The following is a 17,266-nucleotide window of genomic DNA, read 5'->3' as shown; positions in this document are numbered from 1 at the left end:
GGGAACGTGTACAACGGGCCGCCAAATAAGAGACATGCGGAGACCAACACAGTTTCCTGTCCAACGTGAGCCCTAGAAACTTAGTTGTTTCCACGAATGGGAGAACAATGGGACCGAGATGTAAGGATGGCGGAAGGATCGCTTTATATCGCCAAAAGTTGATACAAACCGTCTTCTCTTCAGAGAACCAGAAGCCATTTGCCACGCTCCATGAGTAGAGGCTGTCTAGACAACGCTGAAGGCAGCGCTCCAGGAGGCATGTTCTCTGGGCACTGCAGTAGATCGCGAAGTCATCGACAAAGAGAGAGCCTGAGACATTAGGTGGAATGCAATCCATAATTGGATTGATCGCAATGGCAAAAAGGGCTACGCTCAAGACGGAGCCCTGAGGCACTCCGTTCTCCTGGAGGAAGATGTCTGACAATACGGAACCCACACGTACCGTAAACTTTCGATCCGTTAAAAAGGAATCAATAAAAAGGGGCAGGCGACCGCGTAGGCCCCACCTGTGCATAGTGCGGAGGATACCTCCTCTCCAACAGGTATAAGCCTTCTCCAAATCGAAGAACACGGCTACCGTTTGGCGCCTTCGCAAAAAGTTGTTCATGATGAATGTCGACAAGGTCACAAGGTGGTCAACAGCGGAGCGGCGGTGACGAAAGCCGCATTGGACATTAGTAAGTAGCCGTCGAGATTCAAGAATCCAAACTAACCGAGCATGAACCATGCGCTCCATCACCCTACAGACACAGCTTGTAAGAGAAATGGGGCGGTAACTAGAAGGAAGGTGTCTATCCTTCCCGGGTTTGGGTATAGGAACAATGACGGCATCACGCCAACGCATGGGGACCTGACCTTCGGTCCAGACGCGATTGTAGGTACGAAGAAGGAAGCTTTTGCCCGCCGGAGAAAGGTGTGCCAGCATCTGAACGTGAATGGCATCTGGTCCCGGAGCAGAGGACCGGGACAGTGCAAGAGCACGTTTGAGTTCCCGCATAGTAAAGGGGGCATTATAAGTTTCCAGATTCAGCGAGTGGAAGGAAGGTCGCCGAGCCTCTTCTGCCTCTTTCCTGGGAAGGAAGGCAGGGTGGTAATGGGCGGAGCTTGAAACCTCCGCGAAAAACCGGCCGAAGGCGTTGGAGACAGCCACAGGATCAACGAGGACCGCATTACCTGAGGTCAGGCCAGGTACTGAGGAGTGGGCCTTAATGCCCGACAGCCAGTGCAGGCCACCCCATACGACAGAAGAGGGAGTAAAACAGTTAAAGGAGCTGGTGAAAGAGGCCCAACAAGCTTTTTTGCTGTCTTTGATGACTCTACGGCATTGCACTCGGGAGTCGTTTGTATCCAATACAATTCGCCAACGTAGGATGGTGGCGAAAGGTGTGTAAAGCACGTCATCGAGCACGGATAGCGTCCCTACAAGCCTCGTTCCACCAGGGGACGGAAACGCGACGTGAAGAAGAGGTCGTACGAGGAATGGAACGTTCGTTCGGCAGCATTGATGATAACAGCCGTGAGGTATTCGACCTGACTGTCACAACTGAGAAAATCTTGGTCCGGAAAGGTCGCCAGGGAGGAGTAAAGTCCCCAGTCAGCTTTCGGTATGTTCCAGCTCGAAGGACGTGGGGATGGGGTGTGGTGCAGGAGACGAACGACACAGGGGAAGTGGTCGCTCGAATAGGTGTCAGAAAGGACATACCACTCGAACCAACGGGCAAGAGTGGTAGAACAGATCGAGAGGTCCAAGTGGGAGTAGGTATGAGTAGAGTCCGAGAGGAAAGTTGGGGCGCCAGTAGTGAGGCAGACAAGATTGAGATGGTTGAAGACATCCGCCAAGAGTGAGCCTCTTTGACAGGATGCAGGAGAGCCCCAAAGGGGATGATGGGCATTGAAGTCGCCAAACAATAAAAACGGCGGAGGAAGCTGAACGATCAGGTGCATCATGTCAGCCCGACTAACAGCAGATGACGATGGAGTGTAGATGGTACAAACTGAAAAAGTAAAAGCAGAAAGAGTAATACGGACAGCTATTGCTTGGAGTGGGGTGGTCAATGGGACAGGATGGTAATAGACATCGTCCCGAACAAGCAACATAACCCCACCATGAGCTGGGATATCGTCCACAGGGGTGAGGTCATACCGCTCGGAGGTATAGTGGGTAAAGGCAATACGGTCAGTCGGGCGCAACTTGGTTTCCTGGAGACCAAGGACGAGCGGACAGTGCAGGCGGAGGAGCAGTTGTAATTCCTCCCGATTAGATCGAATACCTCTTATGTTCCAATGTAACAAGGCCATCGCTAGTCAAAAAGGGGGGGAACGAGACGGGGGAAGAGCTGGTCACCTCGACGGCCGCGGAGGGCCAGGTTGCGAGGGAACAACACTACAACCGGCTGGAGGCGGATCCGGTTTCATCGAGTCGTCGCCAGCTGCGGCCGCTGTCCCTGGTTGTGTAGGAGGGGCAGCATCATTTGCCGATGAGAGGCCAGCAGAGCGCCTGGCAGCAGAGCGTCCCAGCGAAACTGAGGACAGCCGGGAACAGCGACTCACGGATGGAGCGTCAGACGAAACGCGCCGGGGTGGAGAGGGGGATAGAGACTTCTTCTTGGAGGCCTTCTTGGAAGGCCGAGGAGGCACAGGGATGGTGGGCTGGACCCGAAGAAGGTCCTCACGCGCGGGGTCTGTTTTGGAACGCCGGACCTCGGAAGCTGGGGTCCGGAACGTTTCCCTGATGGACGCCTGAGAAGAGGATCGCTTCTCAGGCGGCCGGGGGGGGGGGGGAGGGGGGGGAAGAGGAGGAGGAAGGGTGGCCCCTGGGGCAGAGGGGGCGGGGGCCACGGGGGAGGAGGATTTGGAAGCGAGGGATTTGGGAGGCAGAGGCGGGGGCCACGGGGGAGGAGGATTTGGAAGGGAGGGATTTGGGAGGCAGAGGCAGAAACCCCAGATGGGGGGAGGAGGCGGAGGGGGGGACAGGATAGGGGTGAGGATACTGCGGAAGGAGTGGACACAACTGAGGCAAACGAAGTGGTCAACGGCACGGGATGGAGGCGGTCATACTTCTTCCTGGCCTCAGAATAAGAGAGCCGATCCAAAGTTTTGAGTTCTTGTATCTTCTTCTCCTTCTGATATGCGGGGCAGTCTGAGGATCTAGGCAAGTGGATGCCAGGACAATTAACGCACCGAGGTGGTGGGGTGCATGTATGTTCCTCACGAAGAGGACGTCCACAATCACCACAAAGGGCATCAGCCTCACACCGTGACGACATGTGCCCAAAGCGCAAACACCGAAAACAGCGCATAGGAGGCGGGACGTAAGGTCGCACATCGCACCGGTAGCACATCACCTTTACCTTCTCCGGGAGAACGTCCCCCTCGAAGGTGAGGATAAAGGCCCCGGTGTCGATGCGACGGTCTTTGGGGCCGCACTGGACTCACCGGACGAAATGCATGCCTCGGCGCTCCAGGTTGGCCCTGAGCTCCTCATCAGATTGCAGCAGGAGGTCCCGATGAAAAATAACCCCCTGCGTCCTATTTAGTGCCAGATGCGGGACAATGGACACTGGGATGTCCCCTAGGCGGTCGCACGCCTGGAGCGCCGCCGACTGTGTGGCGGAGGTGGTCTTTATAAGAACGGACCCCAAACGCATCTTACTGAGAGCCTCGATTTCCCCGAAGATGTCCTCAATGTGCTGAAAAAAGAACATGGGCTTGGAGGTGGTGATCGTCCCCCCATCGGTTCGAGAACAGACCAAATAGCGGGGGAAGTACTTCGCCCCAAGCCGGCGGGCCTGTCCCTCCTCCCAGGGAGTGGCCAAGGGGGAAATGGCAGGAGAACCGGAACTAGAAACAGTACCTTTCCTTTTGAAAGACTCGGCCGCAGAGCGACCTGATACGTGTTGACGTTTCATCTGCGAAACGTCCGCCCCGATACCACCCACTCCGACCAGGGGCTCTCCCCACGGGTGCCACCCAGCCTCAGCAAGGGCCACCTGGCAGGATGACCGTTGCCGGGAGTCCTGATGCCCCAAGGAGACGGGCAACTACTCCTTGGCCGACGTGGGGAGGGTGCAGCTCAGGTATCGGCAGTACGATCCCTGTGTTGTCAGGGGGCTACAACCTAGAGGGTACATGACGACCTCACCACAACGGGCTGGCTACCGTGCTGGATTTCTGGTGCCATGGAAAGTCCATCATGATCGTAGGTGCAGATGGGGATGCACTATGGGTGTAACTTGTACAACCCATCAGGCGTTTAGGCCCAATTTGAGGAATAGTGGGTATGGTTACAACGCCGGTACAATGCTGAGTGCCAAGGTCTTAGTGCACTGAGGACCAGTGGTACACCACGTAAGGCGTCCTTCCCCAAAAGGCTCGTACTTCTGTAGAATTCTGAAAAATGGAGGTCAAACCCCAAGGGGGACCATCACACGGAAGGCCGAAACGGTTTAAACTCCTTTTAGTCGCCTCTTACGACAGGCAGGAATACCTCGGGCCTATTCTTACCCCGGACCCGCAGGGGGGTTCTAGATGGCTGGAGAGGTGGTCTGTAATAGTAAAAGTCAAAAGATTAAAAAATAGTGAACATCAGTGGACTGAAAATAGTAAATTCAGATGAGAGAAATAACCAGGCTGGTAGGTAGCTGCAAAAGTGTTTCCAGGGGGACAGAGTGCAACAGGTGGTGCCCCTTCCACAACTGTTCACTCTCGCTCGTTGGAGTGCTATACGAAAAAAGTAGTGTGCTGCAGAGAATAGATTTAGTTAGTACTAACAGCAATTAAAAATACAGTAAAAGAGGGATGGCAGCGGGTGGGAGCATAGGGGCTAAGTGGTACAACGAGAAATGTCATGAACGGTGTAGTGACTGGGGAGATGCAGGCAAGATGTGACCTTGGGGAGTGGGCAGAGAGAGGGTAGGCAGGAAAGGAGTTGTGTTTGGATGGGGGAGGGGCGTACATTGCAGTGTGTGCCATTGGTGTCAGGCACACTATGGGGTGGGTGGTGGCTTTGTGCAGACTGAGGGCAGGAAGGCTAGGATCATACTGGTGGGAGGTGACTGCCGTTAGATGCTGTGCCAGTCTCATCCTGGCAAGTGGGCCAGGTGCAGACTGGACAATGTGACGGAATGGGATGCAGAGTTGGTGGATATGGGGTGGGCACAAAGTGGCAGTGCAGGGTGTGAGGCAGGTAGAGTGGCTTTGGGGGCACACAGGAAGGAGGCACATATACAGTGGGGGAGAAGCACTATGAGGGGGAAAGAGAGGCGCCGAGGGGCGGAGGGGGCGAGGCGCCGAGGGGCGGAGGGGGCGAGGCGCCGAGGGGCGGAGGGGGCGGAGGCGCCGAGGGGCGGAGGGGGCGGAGGCGCCGAGGGGCGGAGGGGGCGGAGGCGCCGAGGGGCGGAGGGGGCGGAGGCGCCGAGGGGCGGAGGCGCCGAGGGGCGGAGGGGGCGGAGGCGCCGAGGGGCGGAGGGGGCGAGGCGCCGAGGGGCGGAGGGGGCGAGGCGCCGAGGGGCGGAGGGGGCGAGGCGCCGAGGGGCGGAGGGGGCGAGGCGCCGAGGGGCGGAGGGGGCGAGGCGCCGAGGGGCGGAGGGGGCGAGGCGCCGAGGGGCGGAGGGGGCGAGGCGCCGAGGGGCGGAGGGGGCGAGGCGCCGAGGGGCGGAGGGGGCGAGGAGCCGAGGGGCGGAGGGGGCGAGGAGCCGAGGGGCGGAGGGGGCGAGGAGCCGAGGGGCGGAGGGGGCGAGGAGCCGAGGGTCGGAGGGGGCGAGGAGCCGAGGGGCGGAGGGGGCGAGGAGCCGAGGGGCGGAGGGGGGAGGAGCCGAGGGGCGGAGGGGGCGAGGAGCCGAGGGGCGGAGGGGGCGAGGAGCCGAGGGGCGGAGGGGGCGAGGAGCCGAGGGGCGGAGGGGGCGAGGAGCCGAGGGGCGGAGGGGGCGAGGAGCCGAGGGGCGGAGGGGGCGAGGAGCCGAGTGGCGGAGGGGGCGAGGAGCCGAGGGGCGGAGGGGGCGAGGCGCCGAGGGGTGGAGGGCGCAAGGCGCGGAGGGGGCGAGGTGCCGAGGGGCGGAGGGGGCGAGGCGGGTTGGAGGGGGGTGAGGCGCCGAGGGGGTTGGAGGGTGTGAGGCGCCGAGGGGGGATGGAGGGGGTGAGGCGCCGAGGGGCAGGAGGGGGGTTGGAGGGGGTGAGGTGCCGAGGGGCGAGTAAGGCACCGGGGTGCATAGAGGGGCGAGGGTGGCGAGGGGGCGAGGGTGGCGAGGGTGGCGAGGGGGCGAGGGTGGTGAGGGTGGCGAGAAGGGAGGGGGGAGGGTGGCGGGAGGGGAGGGGGCGAAGAGGGTGGGGAGGGGGGCGAGAAGGGAGGCGGGCGAGAAGGGAGGCGGGCGAGAAGGGAGGCGGGCGAGAAGGGAGGCGGGCGAGAAGGGAGGCGGGCGAGAAGGGAGGCGGGCGAGAAGGGAGGCGGGCGAGAAGGGAGGCGGGCGAGAAGGGAGGCGGGCGAGAAGGGAGGCGGGCGAGAAGGGAGGCGGGCGAGAAGGGTGGCGAGGGGGGAGGGTGGCGAGAAGGGAGGCGGGCGAGAAGGGTGGCGAGGGGGGAGGGTGGCGAGGTGAGGGGGCAAGGAGGGAGGCGAGGGGGGAGGGGAGGCGAGGGGGGCGAGAGGGGTGGGGTGCGAGGGGGGAGGGGGGCGAGGGGCGATGGTGGGCGAGGAGGGAGGCGAGGGGGGAGGGTGGGCAAGGAGGGTGGCGAGGGGGGAGGGGGTGTGTGGGGGCGAGGGGTAGGTAGAGGAGCCCAGGGGGGCGCGGGGAGAGGAGCCCAGGGGTGGCGCGGGGAGAGGAGCCGGGGGGCATGGTGGCGAGGGGGAGGGGCATGGCGGCGAGGGGGGAGGGGCATGGCGGCGAGGGGGGAGCGGCATGGCGGCGAGGGGGGAGGGGCATGGCGGCGAGGGGGGAGCGGCATGGCGGCGAGGGGGGAGTGGGCATGGCGCCGACCGGGGGGGGAGGGGGCATGGCATCGACCGGGGGGGGAGGGGGCATGGCGCCGACCGGGGGGGGGGAGGGGGCATGGCGCCGACCGGGGGGGGGAGGGGGCATGGCGCCGACCGGGGGGGGAGGGGGCATGGTGCCGACCGGGGGGGGAGGGGGCATGGCGCCGACCGGGGGGGGGAGTGTATTGGCGCCGACCGGGGGGGGGGAGGGGGCATGGCGCCGACCGGGGGGGAGGGGGGCATGGCGCCGACCGGGGGGGAGGGATCATGGCGCCGACCGGGGGGGAGGGGGCATGGCGCCGACCGGGGGGGGAGGGGGCATGGCGCCGACCGGGGGGAGGGGGCATGGCGCCGACCGGGGGGGGGGAGGGGGCATGGCGCCGACCGGGGGGGGGAGGGGGCATGGCGCCGACCGGGGGGGGGCAGGGGGCATGGCGCCGACCGGGGGGGCAGGGGGCATGGCGCCGACCGGGGGGGAGGGGGCATGGCGCCAACGGGGGGAGGGGGAGGCGCCAACGGGGGGTGGGGAGGCGCCAAGGGGGGGAGGGGGAGGCGCCAACGGGGGAGGGGGAGGCGCCAACGGGGGGAGGGGGAGGCGCCAACGGGGGGAGGGGGAGGCGCCAACGGGGGGGAGGGGGAGGCGCCAACGGGGGGAGGGGGAGGGGGAGGCGCCAACGGGGGGGAGGGGGAGGCGCCAACGGGGGGAGGGGGAGGCGCCAACGGGGGGAGGGGGAGGCGCCAACGGGGGGGAGGGGGAGGCGCCAACGGGGGGAAGGGGAGGCGCCAACGGGGGGAAGGGGAGGCGCCAACGGGGGGAAGGGGAGGTGCCAACGGGGGGAAGGGGAGGTGCCAACGGGGGAGGCGCTAAGAGGGGAGGGGAGAGATTGAACAGGGCTGGGTAGAGACACAGTAGTTAATTTCAGCTGACAACTAGACATCACTTCTTCCTGTTATGCAATTAAAGTTTGTTAATAATAAAATAAACTTCCATTAATACATTAATTGTTAGTAAACACATCTACTCTGTGGTGCAATAAATGGAGAAAAGACATGTAACATCTTTTACATATTCTAAGCATGTCACAACAGGTTACAGTAACAAATATTTCATATACAAGCAAGGAAAAAAATACATAAAAATGAAGGAAACGAGATTAGAATTTAACAATATGGATTTTATAGATAGAGCACAGTATAAGATTGCACAAGGCTGGAAAAATAATTGACGAGGTCTTTTTCAAAGGGGCCACCACGCCATTTAAATTTGCACAATTTAGGGGAACCCCAAGAAGCCTACACCTGTGTGCCTGGACAAGTTCTTTAATTCCAGTCCTAATGAGAGTACCACAACAGCAGTTTTAACAACATACTCTTCAACAGAGTGTTTACATACATGGCAGTCCAAACATAATAACGGAAGGAATATCTCAACAGTATCAAAAAATAAGCCAAATCTGTTATTCTCAAGAATTCACAGACAGCTTTCAATTCTTTCTTGTAAGCTTTCCATAATATTTATGATGATTTACTGGAGCTGCGTGAGTCCAGATATCTTTGGCACATCTTAAATGAAATGCACAAATCCATCTGACTTATTAACTACCTTCCACCATACAATTCACATTAATCTGTAGAATTGCGAGGAGTCACAGGTAACCAATCGACACACACAAAATTTCAATATGTAACTACAAAGAGATGCTAACATTAAGAAAATATATCAACCACTCTTTCATGTTTATTTTATTCAATTCAAACAAAAAATTTAATTCTGTGGTTCAAAGCTATAGACATTCCAGTGAGACATTTTATTCCGCTAAAGTAATACATCAAGCAGTTTAACATTCTTTCCGAAATTCAGAATCCTGAGTGTCTATTTACTTACTTTTGAAGATCAAGGCAGCATTTTGCCATAAGGAATTTACATTTTGCAGAAGTTGGTCCTTTCCTCCTTAACACTGAATATGCTTGACCAGTTTTCCCTGAGCGATAATAGCATGTTGCTAGCAGGAACAGTGCTTCATCTGAATCCACTGTAAAACAACACATATTATGGGGGCTTTCTTAAAACATTAATGCTACATATATTTGATGATATAAAATTACAGAATGTGAAGAAAAATGGTATATCAGTTGATGGAGTCATTAACACTTTGCATCCTTAGGTTAAGTGTTGTTACTTTAATTCTTGTTTCATTGGTCAATCCATTTATTAAGTTGCTCAACCCATTTATTAAGGGACTGTGTGGATTTTTTAATACAACACCTGGAGATGGACACATTTTCCAAATGAGACTTAATGCATCATAAATAAGTTATCTGTGACAAGAAGAAATATATATGTGCTTCCAATATAATTACTAGTCATGGCAGTATTTAAAAAATAATGGGTGAACTTTATTAACGGTGCAGTGTATATGAAGAATAAGATCTAAAGAAGTAATTAAATACACAATATCAATGGTGAAATTTTCAAAATTTATTACTGTGAAAAATAAAATGAAGAAAATTATAAATAAATACTGCACATGTAAACAGCATGAGAAAATTGGTTTGTAATGATTTCGAGATGCTCAGCTTGCTGTTATCCTTGTCCTTTTTTTGAATACATTCCAATGAATCTGACACATGCACAAAGTTTTGTTTCTCAATCTGCTGTGAAAGTCTTCCATCAGTAAGTCTCTTTGCAGTATTGATAGCTAGAAGGCACAGAGAACTCTTAAGAGAAGTCATGTGGACTTACAGGCTGCCACTGACAAAATGTCTGTATCAGGAAACACTCCTCCCAGGATATGGGGAATTATTGGAAGATAATCAGAAATATGGGTCACTTCCAAAGAAAGGAATCTCATGTGTCCTAGACAGAATGAGAGCTTTCAAAATTCAACAATTTCTGAGACAGACATTTAATCATTACAAGATTTTTTACTACAGTGCTTAGAAGTGATGTGTAGTGCCCACAATTTTATGTAATTATACATTATTTCCCTTCAAATGGAAAGTGTAAATCTTTCGCGATTACCAAACAATGGAAACTCCAGATAGGAATATCAACAATGTAGGAAAAGACATATTATTGTTTTCGACAAGTTGTGTGTTAGTCATTCAATGAAAAGAGGTGTTAGACTATGGCCAATGCACTATTTCTATGGAATACAGGATGATGCTGGAATAAATGCCTTTGTACCTCCATCGGCTCAATAACAACACAGTGAACAAGTGAGCCGATCCAACTTTTTGAAATAATTGCATTAGTGAAGCCCTTCCTTCCTGGAACTGAGGATGGCCAACAAAAGGCTAACCACGAATCTAATCTACGAACAGAAGTAAGAGCAGTTCTGGGGATTCCACAGCCTGCTAACGCTGAACACCCCCCCCCCCCCTTCCACGCACACAAACCGGTACACGAATGACATAAATGTAAGTCCTCAGAGACCTGCAAATTGCTTATTTCTGGGTAACACATGAAAATGAAATGTATGTGCTTTCAATGTCAACCGGAATAAAGTATTACCTGCCTTGCCTAATCTAGTTGTAACTTGCCATTTACCTATGTTGATTAGTTATCTTATTCCTTTTGAATTTTATAAGAATTTAATCATCATTACAAAATAAGTTACAAGGTAGTTTAGAAAAAATGTCAAAAAATTAGTTTTATTGAATATTTTTATCATTTATTTTGTAACAATTTGACTTCAATTTTTCCTAAATTGTTAATACAGGGTGTATACGTGGACAAGGAGAGAAAATTCCCGGATTTTTCCCGGATCTCCCAGTTAAAAATACATTTTCTCCCGGGTGAAAATACGCTATTGCCATGTTAAGTGACAGTATACTTTCCCTCAGAACTGTAAAACTTATCCTTTGATAGGATATGATTTTATACAGAATAGTAGAATTTCCCGGCACTTTGGAAAACGATACTCAGGGGGAAAAAAGATCTTTCATATGCAGCAACATGTACGCTGACGCTGCATATTTTCATATTACTAAAGTATAAATACGAATTCCATGAACAGGAAAAGTTAATGGCTTAAATTAATATACATAGTGTTGCTACAAGAAAAGCAAAGCTTTCGCATATATTTGTCTCAAACAAAGATTAATAAGCTACACGAGAAGCTAAGTTTTCACTTATAGGCCCCTAATGTTGCTCTGTTTAGCGCATGTTACACTTTAATATACATCACACAAATACGCCAGCAAAATTTTTAATACCAACATAAATCTCTGATCTTCTGGGCTCGAAATTCTTCTAAATAGCTCGTCATCAAAGATTTGATTTTTTTTAAAAAAAAGAGACCAAACACTGTGTGATTTAAGAAATCCATCGTACATTCTCGCACATAGTTCATCTTGCATAAAAGGAAATTTACTTTGAAAATAACGCTTTCCTAACAACAACTCGCAATATTTTCCCATGACCTGTTAGATTCATTTCAGCAGCTGTCAGAGAGTGCCAGATAAGAGACGTCATCGCGCTTGCGCAGCTACTGTGATGTAGGAAGCCAGTTATGTTCGTATGTGTAAAACATTAAAAGAGCTTACATTATGTCATAAAAGAAACAAGACATCAGAGGATACTCCAAGAGCGTCAGAATTTCGTGAACCACACTAAAATGCATAGTTCGTCTTACAGTGCACATTTGTATGTCCAAATTCTCAATGACGTAGGCCTCGACCAGATATGAAGCATTTCAGTGTGGTTTTCGGGACGTAAATTTTCTTGGAGTACCTGTACTGTATTATCTCATGTTTGGTTCTTTATTATGGCATAATGCCATACGTGCTAGAAGATGAAAACGTGCACCTGAAATGCAGCGAACAGTTGAAACTAGCCAATAGTGTGGAATAAATTGACTGCCTCAGCAGGAAAGCTTAATAAAAGCCAAATTTATTTATCAAACCGACAAAAATAACTTCATTGTTCTGCAAAGCGATTAATGCTTGACTGTCAGAAAAGTGGAAATAAAATAAAATCTGAAACTAGTACGTAGTCTACCCTTCCGTAATTATGTGAATGTATTTTAATTCACTTGATAGCTCCCAGCCACAGAAATCTGTCTTGTTTTCATGTGACGTGAGAGCAGTAAATGAAAAGGAAACAGAAAAATCACTAAATGTAAGAACGAGTCGTGTGGAGACTACCCCCCCCCCCCCCCCAACTATAACTCAGACTGCTCTGCGCATCAGAACTTCAAAAATTAAGAAAAATTACTTTTCAAAAATAATAAGTTCATTTTGTAGTGCACATCTTTCTGAAGAGTCTGATACATAAAAGATATATCTTCGAAGATATGTAAGACAAGTTATTTGGTCTTACGTGTGCAGTGAGGTGCCACGCATCTTCAAACAACATTGTTATATCGTACATCACTATATTTCGCTCTGTGGAACTCAAACGTGTATGTCCTGTAGCGCCTCTCCTGCTCCCAATCGACCGGTTTGACATCCTGCCCAACCCCCCCCCCCCTTTCTTTTTGTAAAAAAACCCTCACAATTAATACTGGATAGGATTATTTGTAACCAGGAGAACAAGAACTCTTCAGAAAAACTGGACTCTTTATTGCCTATTAGCTAATAACTTGCTCTTCTGTGACAAAATTAAATAAATCCTTAGGTCCTAGTTATTTTTCTGTCTAATCTTGCTACAGCTTTACATGGCGTGCTTTCCTTTCTGCGAAAGGACTATTACCTTATCAAAGTTCGTCAAACATTTTGCTACATGAAACGTGAAAAGGTCGTTGTCTAATAAAGAAAAAGCTGTTAATACAAATAGTACCCAAGATTGGTGTGGTTTCTCGATCTGATTACGTCTATTTTGTCACTGTGTGCTGGAGAAACCAAAATAGGCCTTTCTAATATTTCAGAAATTGTCACACACGCCTAATAAGCGAGACTGTTTTGGCAATAATTATCATTTTTATAATATGTCAGAATATAATTCACGAAGTACTAATACAAAATACCTATTTGGCCTACTACAAGCAAAATTCATACGCTCAGTTTCTCATGCACGAGACCGAAAAGTAGTAGAACGAAATTTTAGTATAAATTAGGAATCGTCATATTCTTCCATAATTTGTGTGATGTCCCCGTTTCTTCTCCTTCCTTGTTGGTAACAAACAGTCTTGTCATCACTAATTCTGTAACTATTCCTACCACTGTCAAAACTCATTCTCCAGTTAATTTCACTAACCCTGCCACAATCACTGGTTTAGTTATCCAGCAATTATTCTCCGGTTAGGCGTTATTATGTGTTCGTACAACGCGTTTTCCGCGCTACTCTCAGAATGGAACTTTAGCTGCTAGCTGGGGACTACAACTGGATCTGTCTCATGTAGCGATCAGGTCAAAAGATTTCTGTCACAATTTCACTTTCTTGGATACACCGAGAAGATAATATGTAATCTTTCTTACCTGTTAGTCATTTAATAAAAACTTTGGTAGTCTGAATCTATGGATTTCGCTAGCAATTATAACAAGGCTGAACATTCGCAAACCAAATCAACCACATAAACAAGCAGCACTTGGCATTCACCGGTCCGGCTTTATTTCGCTCAGTTCGTATAGCCCCGTCCCGTTTTGTCTGCAGGAAAGTTTATTTCTAGATGTGACGAGGATTCCCCTGGCAGAGACATCACGTACACTACGCACACATGCAAAAATCAACTTAGAATGTGTTCAAAAACAAGCAGGGGTTCGTTTCAAAATCATATGAATAATCGATAGAACGAAGTGCGCTGGATGCTGGGTGCTTTATGAAACACTTTTTTTCTCAAGAATATGAATTTGCCCCTGCCCCCGAAATTGCCACCTGGTTCAGATACCCCAGTTTGCCCTCACTCCCCACTAGATCCGGGCCTGCTGCACACGCATGAATCTAACAGCTTGGGTGCACCATTAAAATTTTTCCGGGTATCATGTGGCTGGTTGCTGCTACTGCTGCTTACACAGCCAACAGCCACATTGCTGTAGCCAGAAGCGGGAGAAGGTACTACTCATACGCGACTCAACTGCGCGTGTGCACAAGCCCACTCTTAACTGATTAAATGAGTCTAATGTAAACAGTTGTGACGTCAAGCTCATCAAAGGCAATTTGTTGTTATGAAGCATTGCATAGTCTTCCGAAAGCCTTTGACACACTTTGCTGTTGGCAGACGCTTGTACGAGCACTGTGTTATTTTTTATGGCACATTTTCTTTGCAATTTAAGTTTTATTTTTGTTTTTGTTTTCTCTCGTTCATGTTTTAGTGCTGTAGTATTATTCTGCAGTAACGGGATACAGTAATATCCTTTGTTAGAGTAACAGTTCTTACCACTGAAAATTACAAAAATTTAACTGAAAACTAAAACAATGAAAAATTCACGGAATTCTAAAAAATCCCCGGATTTTTCTCGGTTTTCTCCCAGGTGAAAAAATTCCCAGGTTTTTCCCGGATCTCCCGGGTCGTATACACCCTGTAATAAAAGTGTATATCTTAAACAATTGTACTTCACTGTTTCCTAAAATATTGACAAAAAAAAAAAACCACTGTACTTACAAAATGAGTTGGGGCAAAAAGATCTGAGATTGCAGTGCTAGTACTGCAGGTTGTTGACTGAAGGTTAAGAAATTGTCGCTTGTTATCACAAGAGTATATGCTTCTTAGTAACAGAATCCTTACAAATAAAAGCCAATGGGTTTTATCTGTTATTAGAAGCTCAGTTCTTCCATAACATTTTTGAATCTATTAACTTTACCTTGCGATATGGAAGCCATTTACTATCATTTACTATGTGTCCTCTCTAACACTTTTCTATCCATTATAGTTTACTATTTAGATGCTAACAAGGAGGAAGAGAACACATTCTTTTGTTAAGATTTGAATTTCCACATCAGACTTTCCACCATGCGAAGTTGTCGGTATTGAATCATCTAATAGCGTCATGTCTTATTTTCTTCCCTTTGTTGCTGCTCTTCCTTTCTTTCTCCTTGATGAGGGTCATGTTTTTGTGACTGGAAGGTTTGTTTTTGTTTTCCTCTGAAGCAATCACTACTGAATATGTTTAAATTTATACTTCTCTTCAGTAATTCAGGTCTAACAGTAAGCATTTTTTCTGCTTTCATTTGTTTATTTACACTGCCCTTTGTAATACCCACACAATCTTTTTGGTTTGGGTGTTAGTTTACACCTACTGACCACACAATTCCTTGGAAGTTTGTTGTGTCCCTCCAACCCCAGAGCCTTACTCACCAGCCCATTCTTTTGTTGACTATCCTCAAACTCTCCTTTTCTGCTCCCTGATGAAGGAATTATCATTACTTCCAAAGGTTAGGATAGTGTGTATACTTTCATATGTGTGTATCGGCAGTACTGAAATTTGACCTGAAAGTGAACACTGGCCAGGGAATTTCTGTTTCAAAATTTTATAGTTTGGTGAATTTTCCTTTTCATAAAATGTTCGAATGTAATCAGTAAAGCATATCCAGATAATATGGATTGCAGCACTGATTAGCCTGCTTGTCAACTCTGGATTTACCACAGTCCCACAAGGCAATCATTGTCCGACCTTCCTGGAGAGTTCACTAAAAATGTCTGCTTTGCAACTTTATGTTTGTTTCTGTTTTCCTTTTTTGATGATGATTAGTTATTGGATTGTGTGATATTGGATTTGATTGATTAGTTAAAGAGGGCAAACTACATGGTCAGTCCCTCCGTCTGCATTTCTGACTCCCATCCTGAGTCGCTGGTGTGGGAGTTGGATCTCCTTACCAAGAAAAAGGGCCCAGTAGTTTGGATGTCCAGTGGAAGGGTGAATGTGTATCAGCACAGCAGTTTTTGGAACCTGATCTGTAGTGGAGGGACCCCAGCCTCTGCAGGTAGGCTGTCCACAGGGCCAGTTTGAAAAGTAACTGCTGCAAGACAGACCACAAATGGTATATCAGGTTCAGCATCTGCAATGCTGAAGACAATGCTGAGCCATATGCCAGACTCCCATAATCAGGATGAATAGGGCCACAGCTTCATAAAATCATAAAATTGTAGAATGGTCTGCACCCCAACTGGTGTGACTGAGGTAGCTGAGAGTATTAAGATGTGACCCGCACTTTCGCAGCAAAGTTGGCAAAGATGGGGAAGCCACATCAATCGGGCATCGACGACGGTCCCAGAAAGCGATAAGACTCCACCAAATTGAGCAACTGGTTGTAGAAGTGGATTTCTGGATGTGGATGGACAGTGCAATGATGACAGAAGTGTATGAAGAACATCTTTCCAACTGACAAAACTGACACTAAGCGTGAGAGCCCAGGACTGCACCTTTCGTAAGGCACTGTGCAGTCGGTGTTCAGCAACACCCACAATGGAGGAGCAACAGTAAATACAAAAACTGTCAACGTACAGGGAGGGTGACACTGTAGTAGTCACTGCTGCAGCTAGACCATTGACAGCCTCTAGAAAAAGAAGTACTCTCAACAGAGAGCACTGTAGGATCCCACTGCCTCGTATATGGGGTTGTACTGTGGGAAGCACCAACCTGAATCTGGAAAGTACAGTGTAACAAAAAGTTCCAAACAAAAATCAGGAGCAGATCCTGGAGATCACATTCAAGTACGGTAACAAGGATGTGACAATGCCATGTGGTGTTGTAAGTCTTTTGTAAGTCAAAGAACACAGCAATAAGGTGTTGATGGCAGGCGAGAGCTTGTCAGATAGCAGGTTCCGAGCAGACCAAATTGTCAGCAGTAGAATGCCCTTCATAAAAAATACCCTGGGATGGAACCAAAAGACCACGAGATTCAAGGTACCACCACATCTGCCAGTTCACTATATGTTCAAGCAACTCGCAGAGAACATTAGTGAGACTAATTGGGCAATAGCTGTTCATCTCTATGTGGTATTTACCCGGTCCCAGTATGATCACTCTTTCTTGACACTGAGATGGGAACTCAACCCCACTCCAAATATAGTTGGAAATGGCAAGTGCGTGACATTGGCATTCCACTGACAGGTGTTTGAGCATTTTGCTGTGGGTGCAGTCTGGCCCTGGAGCTGTGTCAGGGCACAAAGCTAGGCCACTGAAGAATTTCCACTTACTGAATCATTATGTGGCTCCAGATGCCATACCGTGAAAGTTAAGAACATTTGCTCCACCCGCTGTTTGAGGACAGGAAAAGTCAGCAGGTAATTTTCAGATGCTGAGGCTCGAGAATGATGCAGAGCAAAATGTTCGGCGATAGCACGGGGGTCAATGTAACCAACAGCATTCACGGAGACATCAGGTTCACTTGTGGTGACTGGTGTCCATAGAGGCACTGAA

The 17,266-nt window shown here is 49.8% G+C and overlaps 1 protein-coding gene across 1 annotated transcript in view; it reads right to left on the bottom strand.

Moving 5' to 3' along the window:
- The window catches only part of LOC126253296 (cell division cycle protein 27 homolog), a 209,982-nt gene that overhangs the window by 165,662 nt on the left and 27,054 nt on the right, over nt 1-17,266 (bottom strand). The window contains exon 3 of the mRNA XM_049954526.1: nt 8,850-8,997. Within this exon, the coding sequence (XP_049810483.1) occupies nt 8,850-8,997 (148 nt within the window). The remainder of the gene's footprint in view (nt 1-8,849; nt 8,998-17,266) is intronic.

Source organism: Schistocerca nitens, chromosome 4, assembly GCF_023898315.1.
Source record: "Schistocerca nitens isolate TAMUIC-IGC-003100 chromosome 4, iqSchNite1.1, whole genome shotgun sequence".
Lineage (NCBI taxonomy): Eukaryota > Metazoa > Arthropoda > Insecta > Orthoptera > Acrididae > Schistocerca > Schistocerca nitens.
This window is presented reverse-complemented; position numbering and strand designations above follow the sequence as displayed.